The sequence below is a fragment of the Carassius carassius genome, chromosome 32, assembly GCF_963082965.1.
Source record: "Carassius carassius chromosome 32, fCarCar2.1, whole genome shotgun sequence".
Classification (NCBI taxonomy): Eukaryota; Metazoa; Chordata; class Actinopteri; order Cypriniformes; family Cyprinidae; genus Carassius; species Carassius carassius.
In genome coordinates this window covers 19,644,346-19,658,219 of record NC_081786.1, presented here as the reverse complement: position 1 = coordinate 19,658,219, position 13,874 = coordinate 19,644,346, and the positions used below count along the sequence as shown (strand labels likewise).

The following is a 13,874-nucleotide window of genomic DNA, read 5'->3' as shown; positions in this document are numbered from 1 at the left end:
TCAAGCTTTAATAAGTTAAAAAAACACCAGAAAATGTCCATACAACTCATGCACTGTATACAGTCTTTTGATGTCATACAATTATTATATATTTTTTTATAATTCATTATTCACTAAAACTACCTAGCATTTGACTATATCCATGTTTAAAGTTGGTACTCTGCAGTGTTATTGTAGCATAACTTATATACTATTGTAAATATTATAATACTGTGCAAGTATTGTATTTATGAATATTCTGAATTACTTCTTCAATTAAAGTGCAATACTTTTGTTACATGGTTTTTGTAATGATTAGTTATATAATGATAATAAATATAAATATATAAAGCTAAAACTTTTAATTTCAGGTAAAAAAAAATTGTACTTCATCTTTTTTTTTCTATTTATGCAATTTTTATGTTTTTTATTCTAATATGTATTTTATTTTAGCTTTAAATTACGGCTTTCAAATCGATTATTCACAATGAATCGCATCTAAAATATATACATGTATGTGCGTGTATTTATATATGCATATAAATATACATAGTGTACACACACACACATTGTGTAAACAAACTTTTATAATACTTGTGATTAATCAATTTGACAGCCCTACTTTATATCACTTAAAGAAAATATTTTTTTTTAGTTTTTGTTTAAAATAACAATGTCATGTGTCAAGATTTTATTCTGTTTCTTTGACCAACCTATTCATAAGACTTGGAATATAGCATAATAGTTCTTTGGTGTATTTTTTAACATGTTCTTTTTAAAGATTGAAACCCCTTAGGCAACATTTGTGAAAGAACAGCATGAACATTCTGCTAAACGTCTCACTTTGTGTTCTGAAGAAGAAGGAAGAAAGGCAATTTGGAATGACACGAGGGTGAGAAAATGACAGAATTTTCCATTCCGGATGAACTTCACCTTTTAAATACTCAAAACAGAAAGCCCAAAATTACAGCACTGGAGATCAAGATCAGGCGTACAAGCACAGTTGTGCAAGCAATTGGCAGTCACGTGGAAGAGAAAGATACCGTCGTTTTCATTTCAAAAAAGGAGGAAAAAACTAAACACACGCATACTTGCTTCTGTGTCCTTCTATTTCCGCAGCACTGAATCCATAATGGTTCATTTCACAGGAGAACAGGGAGTGAGTTCTGTGCACAGACACTGGATTGATGTGCTGCGGTCAGATCATGGTGTGTAGGATGAGTCCGAAAGTGCATATTATAGACACACACACACATTCACACTGAGATGGCATGGCTTACACTCCCAATAGCCCTATATCTGAACATTTAACCCCTGAATGCTTCTACAGCATCGGTCTCCATCTTTGTCCGTCTCATGTAAACATAACACACACACACACACACACACTCTACGGGAGTGAGCCAGTCCCTGAAACTGTTCTTTTGGGATGGGTCTTGTTGGCTGGTAAAATAAAAATAAATAGTTTTTTTCTCGGCCATACAAAAGAGAGTGATAGCTAGTGCCAGTCTTCATCATCTGCATCCTCCTCTTCCTCTGATTCGTCGTCGCTGCTGGCTCTCCTCGTTCTGCTCTGATCCCCCATCGCTCTGTTCTGCTGGGCGGCCAACAAGGCGGCTGCCGCCCGCTCCTCAGCCTCCCTCTGCCGGAGCGCAGCTGCCTTTTTCTCCGCCTCGGCGTGGCTCTTCATGTGGGCACTGCGGCTCTTCACTTTATAGAAGATCCTGAAGAAAACACAGTGTTCAGATCTTTAGGTCAGTGATTTGAACTCAAGAACCAGATCAGATTTTGTGAACTAGATTAACTGAACCAGATCAGACCAGTGACCAGTGGACCAGTTCTACCCATTTATTGCAAAGACCCAACTCAAAAGAATGATGTTTAAACTGAATCAACAGATTAACTGCAATAGTGAGTCGACCGATATATCGGCCGATAAGTTTTTCTGTTTGGCCGCTGCGTTCGTGACAGGACTTTTATTTTGAAGGCACTGAGAAAGGCAACGCTTGAAAACACAATGCTCAAATTCAGGGAGTGAGATTAAAAGAAACTTAAAAGAAAGATTAATTCAAGAATCAGACATGCAGCTCATTGTTTGCATCCAAAGATTCGAATTTACAGTAACTTTAATATCGCATTTAACATTTGGGGATAAAGCACTGTTTCCATCTAACGAGTCAAAGAAAACAAAATCGTATCACCAACAAAAGAAGGAGAAGTTCTTTATATAATAGGGTTAGGGTTATAATGAATTACTTGCGCTTTAGAGCAAACAGACGAAACACAATAAATGCTATCATAACTTTCGGAGATGCATGTGTGCTGTCTGGGAACGCAATCGTGTACAACAATTATACAGAAATACTATGATTACAGACTTTGCTCAGGCATTTCAGAACGACCAAAACAAAATTTCAGATGCAGTGTAATGAGATCGGTCTGCTGGGTGGTCAAGTTAACCCTTCTCCTCACATGAGTTTTTTTTAATGCGCAGCTTGGTGGAATTTATTCGGTAAATGTGTTTCCATCGTAGTTAATGCACATTTTTTCTTAACAGATATAAAGTTTATTGTACTCAATTGTGCACAGAAGTTTTTTTTATGCGCATTTTTTAATTTTAGAATCTTGGAGTCAAAAAAATGAGTCATTCCCGAATCAGACCAGCTGATCATCATCAGTCAGTAAGCTATATCAAAGAACCGGTTTGTGGATGCATTAAACATACTCATTGCAAAAATACAAGTAAAAGGAATGATTTCTTCACAAATCAGACATGCAGATCACAAAGTTGCACCCAAGAACCAGATCAGCCGGACTCATGAATGAATCACTCAAACTGGTTTTGTAAACTTGATCAACTGATTCATTGCAAAGATCTGACTAAAAGTAATTGTTTTGTTCATAAAATCAGCGAAGCAGATTATTTATTCAATAAATTGAACATGAGAACCAAATCAGCTGGATTTGTGAACTGGATCAAATCAAATGAATCATTTGTACATTAATCAAACATGCTGCCAAGGATAGTCATGAGCCGTTCAAAATGTTCAGTGAATAATGACCTAAATTTGGCTCGTTTCTTATGGAAAGCTATAAAATGACTTCAGTCAGATAACTTGTAATTCAGCCACTTTTTTGTGGTATTTGTCTTTGTGTTTAAGAAAAAGAGAGTCATAAAGGTTTGGAATGATACAAGTCATTTTTGATGACCTCAAGTTACACAACTACAAATAAATAATTTGTACATTAAATTTCCATAAACACTGGATCCATGCTAATACAATTGTATCCTTATACGCCAATAGTACCATGTTAGTACTATTGAATATGAATATGGTGATAATCCAGATACTGCCACAGTACTCATTAGTAAAAAAAATAAAAGAGCATACGTGTGTATTCAAACCACACAGACGCTGATGTGAACGGATCAGGGAACGTGGCATTCAACATCTCCATGGACTTGGTTGCTAAGAGACTGTTGATTTTAACAAGCCGACTGTTGCCATGGTTAAAATCTCCAATCAGAATCAGATGTTGCCTTTTTACTGCTTACTACAAGACTGATCCCTGACGCATGTAACACCTCGGAGCTGACGAGCTTTACTGACTCCTCGTAAGACCCCCGGTGTTTTTATGAGCAGCTATATATCAGCTGTGTGAAACGACCACACCGCCTGAGCATGCGTCTAGTGACATGCACAACTCACAAGTGATGAGGAAGCTAGCTTTAGAAAAGGCAGCATACATAACAACATATACAACAACTTATTTTATTTTCAAAAACATTACAAATTTAAATTTAAATTAAATTAAATTTATGCATTTAGCAGACGCTTTTATCCAAAGCGACTTACAGTGCATTCAAGCTAACAGTTTTTATTTAACACGTGTTCCCTGGGAATCAAACCCATAACCTTGCGCTGCTTATGCAATGCTCTACCCCTTGAGCCACAGGAACACACACAAAAAAAAGTGTTTTAAAATTATTATTTTTTTATTTTAAAAAAGTGTTTGTACAAAGTTAAAACATCCTAATTTATATGACTAAAAACTGACTGACAGCAACACTATTGTTGAATCCCATGTGTATCCCAAAAACTAACCTGCCACACTTCTTGCAGGGGAATTCACCCTCTTGGTTCGTTTGTCCCTTTCCTGTATTGCCAGTACTTTTCTGGCCTGTGGTGTCAGAGCGGGGTTTAGATGTTGGCTGTGGAGGAGGAGGATGATGATGATGACTGACCCCCAACGTGGATGCATCTCTAGTGCTGTCCTCCTGACTTCTTAAGACCAAGATGGCAGCGGTCTAACAGGAAACAGATGATTAATAAAGCAACCACAGCTGAATGCAGACAGATATTAGACACAGGGACCGTCCTGTCTGTGATGTATGAGAGGTGGTGTAGTGAAGGAGATCTGGTTCAAACCCCATGTAAGAGTTCAGCAAGTTAACTGCAGGTCACTCAAGCAGGATGGTCTCTAATATATAGACAATATTAAGTGCACTATGCATTGGATAAATCATTTAAGCTTGTAATGAGGTAATGCACTAGATGGCGCTATGAATACCCTACTGTGCTACACATGACTAATGTCTATTGCAGACCTGTTTTCTTATTATTTCAAGTAGGCCAGAGCTGGGCAAGAACACTGGAGAACTGCAGATAACCTTTTCTGCAGGCACCATGCATTTTTGCAACCTCATGCAAATCAAATTTCCCCAAACTCACATTTTCCGTGGCCTGTAGAGATTGTGTCACCCGGCCCGGGCTGTTTTGTTGTTTCCTGTCACATGACCGTTCCCACTTCCTGCTCTCCTCGTCCTCTTTCCGCGATTCGAATTTCTGTGAACTCTGAAGGAGAAGAAACATTTTGATGCATCACTGGTTTGTAGGCCATTAAATCACCCAGCTAAATGTAGACACAAAGCCACAGTCAGGAACTCACTTTGTTGTCCACTTCCTCCTCTGTCGTGGGTTTAGTCTCTGGTGGCTCTGCTTCTCCGTATAGGAGTGTTCCGTTTCTGCCGATCTTCACCTGCTTCTTATACGTGTAGTAGAACTCCACACACTGAGCCACGGTCTTGGAGCTCACCTTCAAGTCAAGCATCAACACAATCCGTCATTACCAGAATTCACTAGAGCTAGAAGGTGTTCTGAGTGATTTATATTCATTTGAAAATTATCTCACTGGTTGCTAGAGTGATCTATTTGTCTGCTAGGATGAAAGGATGATTTATTTTGCAAGCATTTTTGCAAGAAGCTTTATTATTATTTTAAAAATGATTTCTGACTTCTAATTTCGCATTTTCATGATTTGATCAATTATTAACTTTTATTAAACTCATGATTTCCCTGCAGTTCCTTCAAAGACCCCAGCTTGTAATGTAATGTAGCTCAATTTGTAGAGCATTGCACTATCAAGCGCAAGGTTGGGGGTTCAATTCCCCGGGAACACATGATAGGTAAAAATTGATAGCCTGAATGCACTGTAAGTCGCTTTGTATAAAAGCGTCTGCTAAATGCATATTTTATATATATATATATATATATATATATATATATATATATATATATATATATATATATATATAAAATGTAATAATGCATTACAATTCATTTATAACAACAACTGGAATTTCTTTTCTTTCTCTTTGTATAATATGGTATACAATATGGTACAATATTACCAGAACTAAATCGAGATAAACAAGTTAGATCAAAAGTATTCTAATAGTATTCAAATTATAATACCTAAAATGTGTAATGGAATAAGTAATTGATTACAATTTGTAAGCAATCCACCCAGCATTTTTGGATATTGCTAGAATGTTGCAATGTGGCTTCTAGAGTGTTCTATTTGTTGCTGTTGCCAAGACATTCCTAACATATTTTACATATTTTTAAGACATTCCTAACTGCCAGGGTTTTTCAGATGGAAGTGTTAAGATGTTGCTAGGATGTTACATGTGGATATTAGGCCCAAGCTAGAATGTTTTAAGAGTTTTTAGTGCATTGCTATGTGATTGGCTAGGGAGTTGTAGTTCGATGTTAAAGTGTTGCTACAATGTTCAAACCCATTTTTTCTTCATGCCACATCATTTGATTTGTGTGGGGGATTGACACTCATTGTGAGGTTTTTGTTCAAAGCTGTACATACCAGTTTCTGGACCATGAAAAAGTCCTTCTTGTAGGCAGTAATGCCTTTGTTGAAGAAACGTCGTTCCCCTGGCGTCCAGCTGTCAGAGCCTGTGCGGGACAGACAAGCGGTGCACAGAATCAGATAGAGGCTGCTGTCCGTTTAGTCATTTAGCTCTCTTATATAGCACCCCCACCCGCTAACAAAAACATATCAGCACACAAAAGACAGAGAGGGAGCGAACAGCCAGCACACACATGTCCAGACAAACAATGATGCTGCTGTCTTCTCCTAGGATTTAACAACATGCCACAGACACACTCCCCCTCCTCTCCTCCCGTACTCTACCCAGCAACCCACTCGGTCACCCGGCAATCTCTCAGTCGAACCCCTCCCCTCCCCTCCACTCCTCAACTGCTTTTGTTTATAACTGAGACACAGAGCGTGGTGAGGAATGCCAGCAGAGGGGGTGATAGGGTACCACATGCTCTACAGATTTACTCGCATCACCTCAGCCAATAAAATAAAAAAAGGAAAGTGTGCTTGATAGTGAAGGGGACTTACCAGAGTAGTGGTAGCCAGCCAAAGGGTGCGCTTTGGGAAAGATAGGGTTTTTTAACAACAGAAGTGTGAGGGCACCCTGAAAAAGAAAGTGAAATTAGCATGGTCGAGGAAACAAGATCGACTGCAGTGTGTGAGATGTAGTCAGGTTAGAGAAACACACGTCAGGGCATGTTATGCCCTAGAATGGATATGAAGAGATTAATGAGGACAGGAGAGATGCAATTCTGCAAGACCATCACTATATCCTTAACAACATGTGTAAAAGGCTTTTGCTGAAGGCGTTTAACCCAGCTGTGCAAGTCGCTGGATAATCCCTCTTGTTCTCGCTGCCTTTCTCCACCATGCACTCTCTCAGGGTACGATAAATTGAGGACATCATAGTCTTTTCTGGGTCATCGAGCTTGAATGCGAGATTTTTATATATATATATATATATATTTTTTTTTTTTTTTTACTGTTTTTGGTTAAATGCCTGAAATAAGTTCTGATGTTAGATATTTTCTCATTTAGCTGTATCGTAGGACATACAATACAATAATTATTTTAAGCTTGTACATGTCCTGAGAAAGGTCATTAAAGGACAAGTTCACTTCCACAATATTCTTTTCAAGTAAAAAAAAAAACAAAAAACTAATTGATATACTTTTAACCACGAATAGTCATCTAGCACTATTGTGCGACACACGTCCCATGACTTCACGAATTACGTAATCACTCTGGAAAGGTCACATATCATAAGTTCTTCGTCCGTGTACTCCGGTTCAAAAAGCTAATCTAGGGTAGGACAAAAAACTCCATCTCATTTTTTCCTCCAACTCTAAAATCACCCGAAATCATTATTTTACATTATTTTGTAAAGGGCAGATGTCTTTCTTTGCACGTTCGCCTAGTAAACATTGGGTCGGTACTTCGCCCACATCACACGTGAACTTTCCAACGTGAAGAAAAATCCTCGAATGTTTTCCTCAAAAACCTTAATTTCTTTTCAAATGAAGAAAGAAAGATATTTTGGATGACATGGGGGTGAGTAAATTACCAGGGAATGTATATTCTGGAAGTGAACTTATCCTTTAATAACATTTGGACTATAGAGGTTGTCGGAGACATTAAATGTCACGACACGGAGCAGGAAATGCATCTAGTTGGCATTTACAGACTCGATGCGTTTATACTCAAACTAGTCTAACTCAAACTCTAAATCAAAGTTATGTCTGGGAAAAAAAATTAATCATTGTTATAACTCAAAACACACAACATGAAAGATCTCATCCCAGGGCCAATCTGTTTGGGATTTAATTTTGCTGCTGAACCCATCTGACTATTAATGTGTTAAAATATCTACATCAAGAGCATGATGGCTAGTGGTTAAAACAAATTCCTCATTTGCATGACACACAAAGCAACAAACAACTTGCAATTATAAAACATAAGATGCAACAAGATTAAACTATTAAAGGCAACAAAGTGAAACCAATTGTCAGTGTATCTCTCTGATCACGGAGACTCAATAAACACCACAAACCTCACAGAGACTTCACAGAGAGTTGAGCTGACTTTCAGGTTCTGCAGAAGTGCTTCACGAGTGATACGAACCACAAAGCAACAGATCACTTTTTATTTTGCAGTGTAATTGGCTCAGAAGCAGAATGCACATGATTTAGTCATCTTCAGTGTGTCGTTCTGGACATGAGCCTGTGATAAACAGGGGTTTGCTATGGCGGCGGAGTGACAGCTCAGCAGTAAGTGGCTGGCTGTTGGGTTGTTGCAGCTGCTGGCTCAGCTGAGCGAATGTTGAAAAGAGTCGTATCAAAACACATGCACCATTTGTGTTTTCATAAAACAGGGGTCATCAATTAGCAGGATGCATGGGTTTCAGTTATCATAAATAAATAAACTAGGTCTGCCAACTGATGAAAAAACTGATTTGATAACATGAAATGCTATTTAGAAAAAAGACAATTGTCAAGAGAATCTAAATAAATAGTATGTATCTGTATTATAGGAAAAAAGCAGCATTTTGCATGAAAAGATGAATTTTACAATGTACAGTACTTACACTCACACAGTCATAATTACTAGCCATGGTCCATAAGGTATATATAGTTGGATATAGTTGCTTTGGAATTATTTGTTTTGGGGGAAAAACAATACTCATATTAACTTAAAAAGAAACTTGATAAAAAAAAACGTATCCATTTGGACTTGTTACATTACAGCAGTCTTAGAGAGAATTTAGTTTAGTAATTTTAATTTAAAAAAAAAATTATACATAAAAGTATTATAGCAATTGTTCATTTAGGGTAGTATTTGTGTATAAATTATCATTAGACAATCTATTATGGATGAACATGAATTAACAATGAACAAATGTATATTCATAAATTAGCATTCACTTAGATTAACAAATGCTGCAAGAATTGTTATTCATTGTTAATTCTTGATTCCTAATGCAGTAGCTAATAAACTGAACTTGTGAATTACTACCAAAATGTACAATTAAATTTTTCTTGACCTGAAATTTTGCTATTTTCATCAGAATATGCAAACTGAAAATTAAAGGTCTTTGCAGCAACTCGTCAAAGTAAGAGTTTGGTCTAACTTGAAGAAACTGTGACAGAACTACTACTAATAAATTATTATTAAAGCATTATTTTCAAGGAATATTTACTAGAAAAATAAAATACACAACACAGTATTTCTGAAAAAGGGGGGGGGGGGTGCTACAGACTTAAAAATTAAAGAACCACTGAAATGAAAGCCAGAGAAAATGAATGGAAACCACTGAATTTGGTTAAAATAAAACTAAATTAGAAATTTTTTTTTAATAAATTGCTGTTTAATTGTGAAAGTTTCATGATTTAAATTAATTAGGCATGTTTTTTTTTAACACAACTTAATTTAACAATTAAAACAGACTAGAATAATGAAAATGAAATTTGAAGAATGGATAAAACTGAATTTGGGGAAAAAAAATCAAACAGATTTCAAAGGGCCCTAAGCTTTTCATATGCATGCTGCCATGTAAAATGCTGCTGGAAGAAAAACTACAGACCATTTCATTTCCATACACACTTTCCATGTGCGTGTAATGTGTACCATGTGCGTGTAATGCATTTGCACGCATCAGTCGCATCAACATTTTTTCAGTCCCTGCAATACATAATTCCACATAATTTCATTTTAAGTCAGAAAGATGATCCCTAAACTGATATTTCCTCTCACAGATGTCACCAATGACTAAATGACTCAAAAACAAACTGCTCATACAGATATAGTCTACTCGTATGACAAACCCTACATCTATCGCTCTCAGTGATCAGCAGTTTAAGAAAAGGAGCAGTCGGGCGTAAACAGGTATGTTTGGCACACAATACAGCAGGAAGTGCACTTAAAATATGTCAGTTTGCTACTGCATGACACTCACCATGACGTCACCCTTGCATTCATACAGGCAATGCATGGCCAGTTCCTGATTGGTCCCTCCTCCATGCAACGCACTCGAGCACGCCAAGTGCATGAGGTCATCCACTGCAGGAACACAGAAGGTCCAGGAAAGACACAGATTTAAACATATGGTCATGCGGATTTCACTTAAATAAGCAGCATGTTCCTGCAATTTCCTTTCATTCAGTTTAATGAATTCAAAAAGAGAGAAGTTAATGCGGTATTGTGTAAGTTGTAAACCTCTTTGCTTTTGCTCAGTGTTGGCCTCCAGGTCAGGCAGTGGTGCCCACACCAGTTCAGCCTTGTGTAGGTCGTGCTGCGCTGCCCAGCGCTCTCTCAGCTCCGGGACCTCCGCCTGATACCGCAATCCAATGTTTATCCGACTGCGAGAGAGAGAGAGAACATAAATAGGTTGCTGTAGCAATCTAAACTAAATGATTCGTCCAAACGCATCAGGCCACTAGCAAAAATAATTGTATCTTTTTAAATACTTTCATTCATACGTTGATACTTTTTAATCAAATATATATTTATTTGAATTTATTATATTAGTAGCTTAAAGTTCTTTTAGAACTTCTAAAAGAAGAATGCTGGTAACCAAACAGCTGTTGGTCCCCAATGACTTCCATAATGGGGAAAGAAATACTATGGAAGTCAATGGGTCCCATCAACTGTTTGATTACCAGCATTCTTCAATATATCTTATGTTCAACATAAGAAAGAAACTCATACACGTTTGGAACGACATGAGAGTGACAAAAATGTAAATTTTTGGGTGAACTATCCCTTTAATTACCCACCCTCAAGTTGTTCCAAACCCGTAGACCTTTTTTTTTTTTATCTTCGCAACCAAAAATTAAGATATTTTTAATAAAGTCTGAGAGTTTCTAACCCTGCATAGACAGCAACACAACTGACATGTTCAAGACCCAGAAAGGTATTAAGGACATTGTTAAAATAGTGTGGCATAAATGGTTCAACCTTAAATTTCATGAAACTATGGAATACATTTTTGTGCACAAAGAAATGCAAAAAAAAAAAAAAAAACACCTTTGTCATGGTACTTTAGTGAATGCGTGTCAAAAAATAACACGGAAGAGAATAAATTGTTTCATAAAGTTATTTTGTCTTTTTGTACAAAAAAAGTATTCTCGTAGCTTCAGAAAATTTCGGTTGAATCACTGATGTCACATGGACTATTTCAACATTGTACTTACTACCTTTCTAGGTCTTGAACGTTATAGAACTGTTGCTGTCTATGGGAGGGACAGAAAGCTCTTGGATTTCCTCAAAAACATCTTAATTTGTGTTCTGAAGATGAACGAACTTCTTACGGGTTTGGAATAACACGAGGGCAAGTTATTAATAAAAGAATTTTCATTTTTAGGTAAACTATCCTTTTAACAATTTGAGTAAAAGATTAACATGAAGTTTGTGCAAAACCTAATGAGCATTATTTGAGAAAAATCTCCAAAAGCCTTTATGGACAGGGGTCACAAGAACTGCTGGCTAAAGGAGAATATTTGTGGTTCAAACTCAGTGCTGCTACTGAAACATGTCTATGTAATGAGAAATTCCACTTCAGGTCAGTCCACAGGTAGTTTGTGTTGTTTTTAAAAGGTGTCTTGTTCATTAATCAGAACAATTTAAGGACAATTAAAGTTGTTTCAGACTGCCCTTTCAATTCATTTATTGCTCATCTCATTGTCAGCTCCTTTTTTTTTTTTTTTTTTAAACTCACACTCGCATACACAAGAGTAGATTTTGACCATGGGTATTTGCATAGAATTAACACCCCATGTTCCCAAAGCCAAATGTTCCAGTATCTGACTGCCAAGATCTGGGGATAAGGCAAGACAGATTGTGTTTTATTATTTTGTTCCAGGATGTGCTTTCATGGTGCAATGGCCAACTCCAAAATGAAGGGATCTGCAGCCATTCGCTGTGTATGTAAGAGAGAAAGAATTTCAACCTGACCATTAGATAAACCAGCTGGTATCAGTCATAGAAGATATCCCATAATTCCCTCTGTTTCTACCACCATCCCCCACCTACTCGGTTCTTGAAAACAGAGCTCAGAAATACCCCATGTATGAACCAAGAAACCCACTGAGATGTCATTTCCCTTAAACATACTACCAGCTCCACTTGTGCATGACATAACAGCTCCCCAACCAGCTCCACTGTTAACATACAAGCTAAATGCATGAATTTTGCATCTGCAGTCAGCAGTCTACAACTTACAATCAAGTAAAAGCAACATAACAGCACTGTAAGGCCTGTTTACACAACATGCATTAGCAGTGTAAATGAATCAGCAGAATCTTCAACAGCAGGCTCACATTGTGCTTTCACATCGTCAACATTTATGCTGTGTAAAGCTGCAGCTCTGTCCAGAAAATAAAGTGATTTCTGGGCTGCTCCATTGAGTATTGTCTAATATATGTGAGGAAACAGCTATTCTGACAACTGACTTTCAGCCAGCTTAATGAAACCTAGTAAGAAAGTAGCAAAATAAAAAAGGCAAGGTTAACCAAGTAAAGTAAGTGATCTTTCAGCCAGAAGCGTAAGCTAATTAAGGAATCTTGTGAAGCATAATATGTGGGGGTGTTATTTGAATAGTTTATGTACTTACGGCTCAATACTGACAGGTGTAGCCTCACTCATAGCAGAGAGAACTGGAGGAGTTATATCACTGCTGTCTGGACATATACAAACAAAAGGACTGTACTTAGATGCAAAGTAAACAGTGTTTCTTATTATATGTCCTCCGAGTCATGATATGCACATCAATTATGTCTAATTACATGTATCCATATACCTTAGGTATACTAAGTCTGTTCCAAAGCCTAATGAGGTACCTACTTACAGCACTTTAAGCTGTTACAAACAGTAGGCAGCTCATTCTACTTCATTTTCCTTAATATTTTGGGTAGCAAATTCTAAGGCAGCATAGCATGTCTCCTTTGCTAATCAGGCAGCCCTAGCACGCATTAGGAGGAGCTTAGGAGACAAAATGAACATAAGAAGGTGGACAGATTTTCAGAGAATATGTCCTTGAAAACTCAATCCATTACTGAGTTATTAGAATATCAAGTCTTTAGTTTAGCATTATTGGAATCAACTGTTCATCAAGTTAGATGTGGAGTGCTACATGTGTGATGCACATGGAGTTCCTTTTGAGATTGTATTAAAGTTAGGACACTGTTTTATAAGGTAGCTGGCTAGGCAACCTACTAGGTTTTGGAACAGTACTTAAGTTTAGGTTTTTGGTTGTCAGTTTAAGTCATTCAATTCTAAACAATGAATCTAAACCAGAATTCTATTCAAGGTTGTATTTTACTTATTTTATCAATGCTCTTTGTAGAGAGTAAAACGAACTCACTGGAGCGCAGGAGGCTACGGGTGGCAGATTTTGGAGTGGCAGGCGGGGGCAGCCCCTGATTATTCGCTGCGGCGGCTGCAGCGGCGGCTGACAGGAAGGTGGAAAAGTAAAGACCCGAACCCTCTCGAACTGGGCTGAGGATTGGCGGGGGAGTGTAAGGCGGCATGTTGAGGGGGTTGTCCATCAATCGGACAGGTGAACGTAAGTGGCTCTGGTAAGGTGTGATAGTGGAGTAGACTGGTGGGGCAATGAAAGTTCCGAGTTTGGGTGGGGGTATAAAGAGCGGTTCTGGGCGAGGACGTCGTTTGGCTTTGGCCGATTTGCCGTCAGCTTCACTTCCACTCTCTGCTCCACCATTCTG

At 37.7% G+C, this 13,874-nt stretch overlaps 1 protein-coding gene across 2 annotated transcripts in view; it reads right to left on the bottom strand.

The window, feature by feature from the left end:
• Window positions 1-648: 648 nt before the first annotated feature.
• The window catches only part of LOC132112931 (mitotic deacetylase-associated SANT domain protein-like), a 29,270-nt gene continuing 16,044 nt past the window's right edge, over window positions 649-13,874 (bottom strand). For both annotated transcript variants that reach the window (XM_059520694.1, XM_059520693.1), the window contains exons 4-13: window positions 13,514-13,871; window positions 12,764-12,830; window positions 10,369-10,511; window positions 10,109-10,212; window positions 6,685-6,760; window positions 6,142-6,230; window positions 4,930-5,076; window positions 4,713-4,835; window positions 4,086-4,288; window positions 649-1,703 (exon numbers count right to left, since the gene is read on the bottom strand). In XM_059520694.1, the coding sequence (XP_059376677.1) occupies window positions 1,478-1,703; window positions 4,086-4,288; window positions 4,713-4,835; window positions 4,930-5,076; window positions 6,142-6,230; window positions 6,685-6,760; window positions 10,109-10,212; window positions 10,369-10,511; window positions 12,764-12,830; window positions 13,514-13,871 (1,536 nt within the window). In that variant the 3' untranslated portion in view covers window positions 649-1,477. The remainder of the gene's footprint in view (window positions 1,704-4,085; window positions 4,289-4,712; window positions 4,836-4,929; window positions 5,077-6,141; window positions 6,231-6,684; window positions 6,761-10,108; window positions 10,213-10,368; window positions 10,512-12,763; window positions 12,831-13,513; window positions 13,872-13,874) is intronic.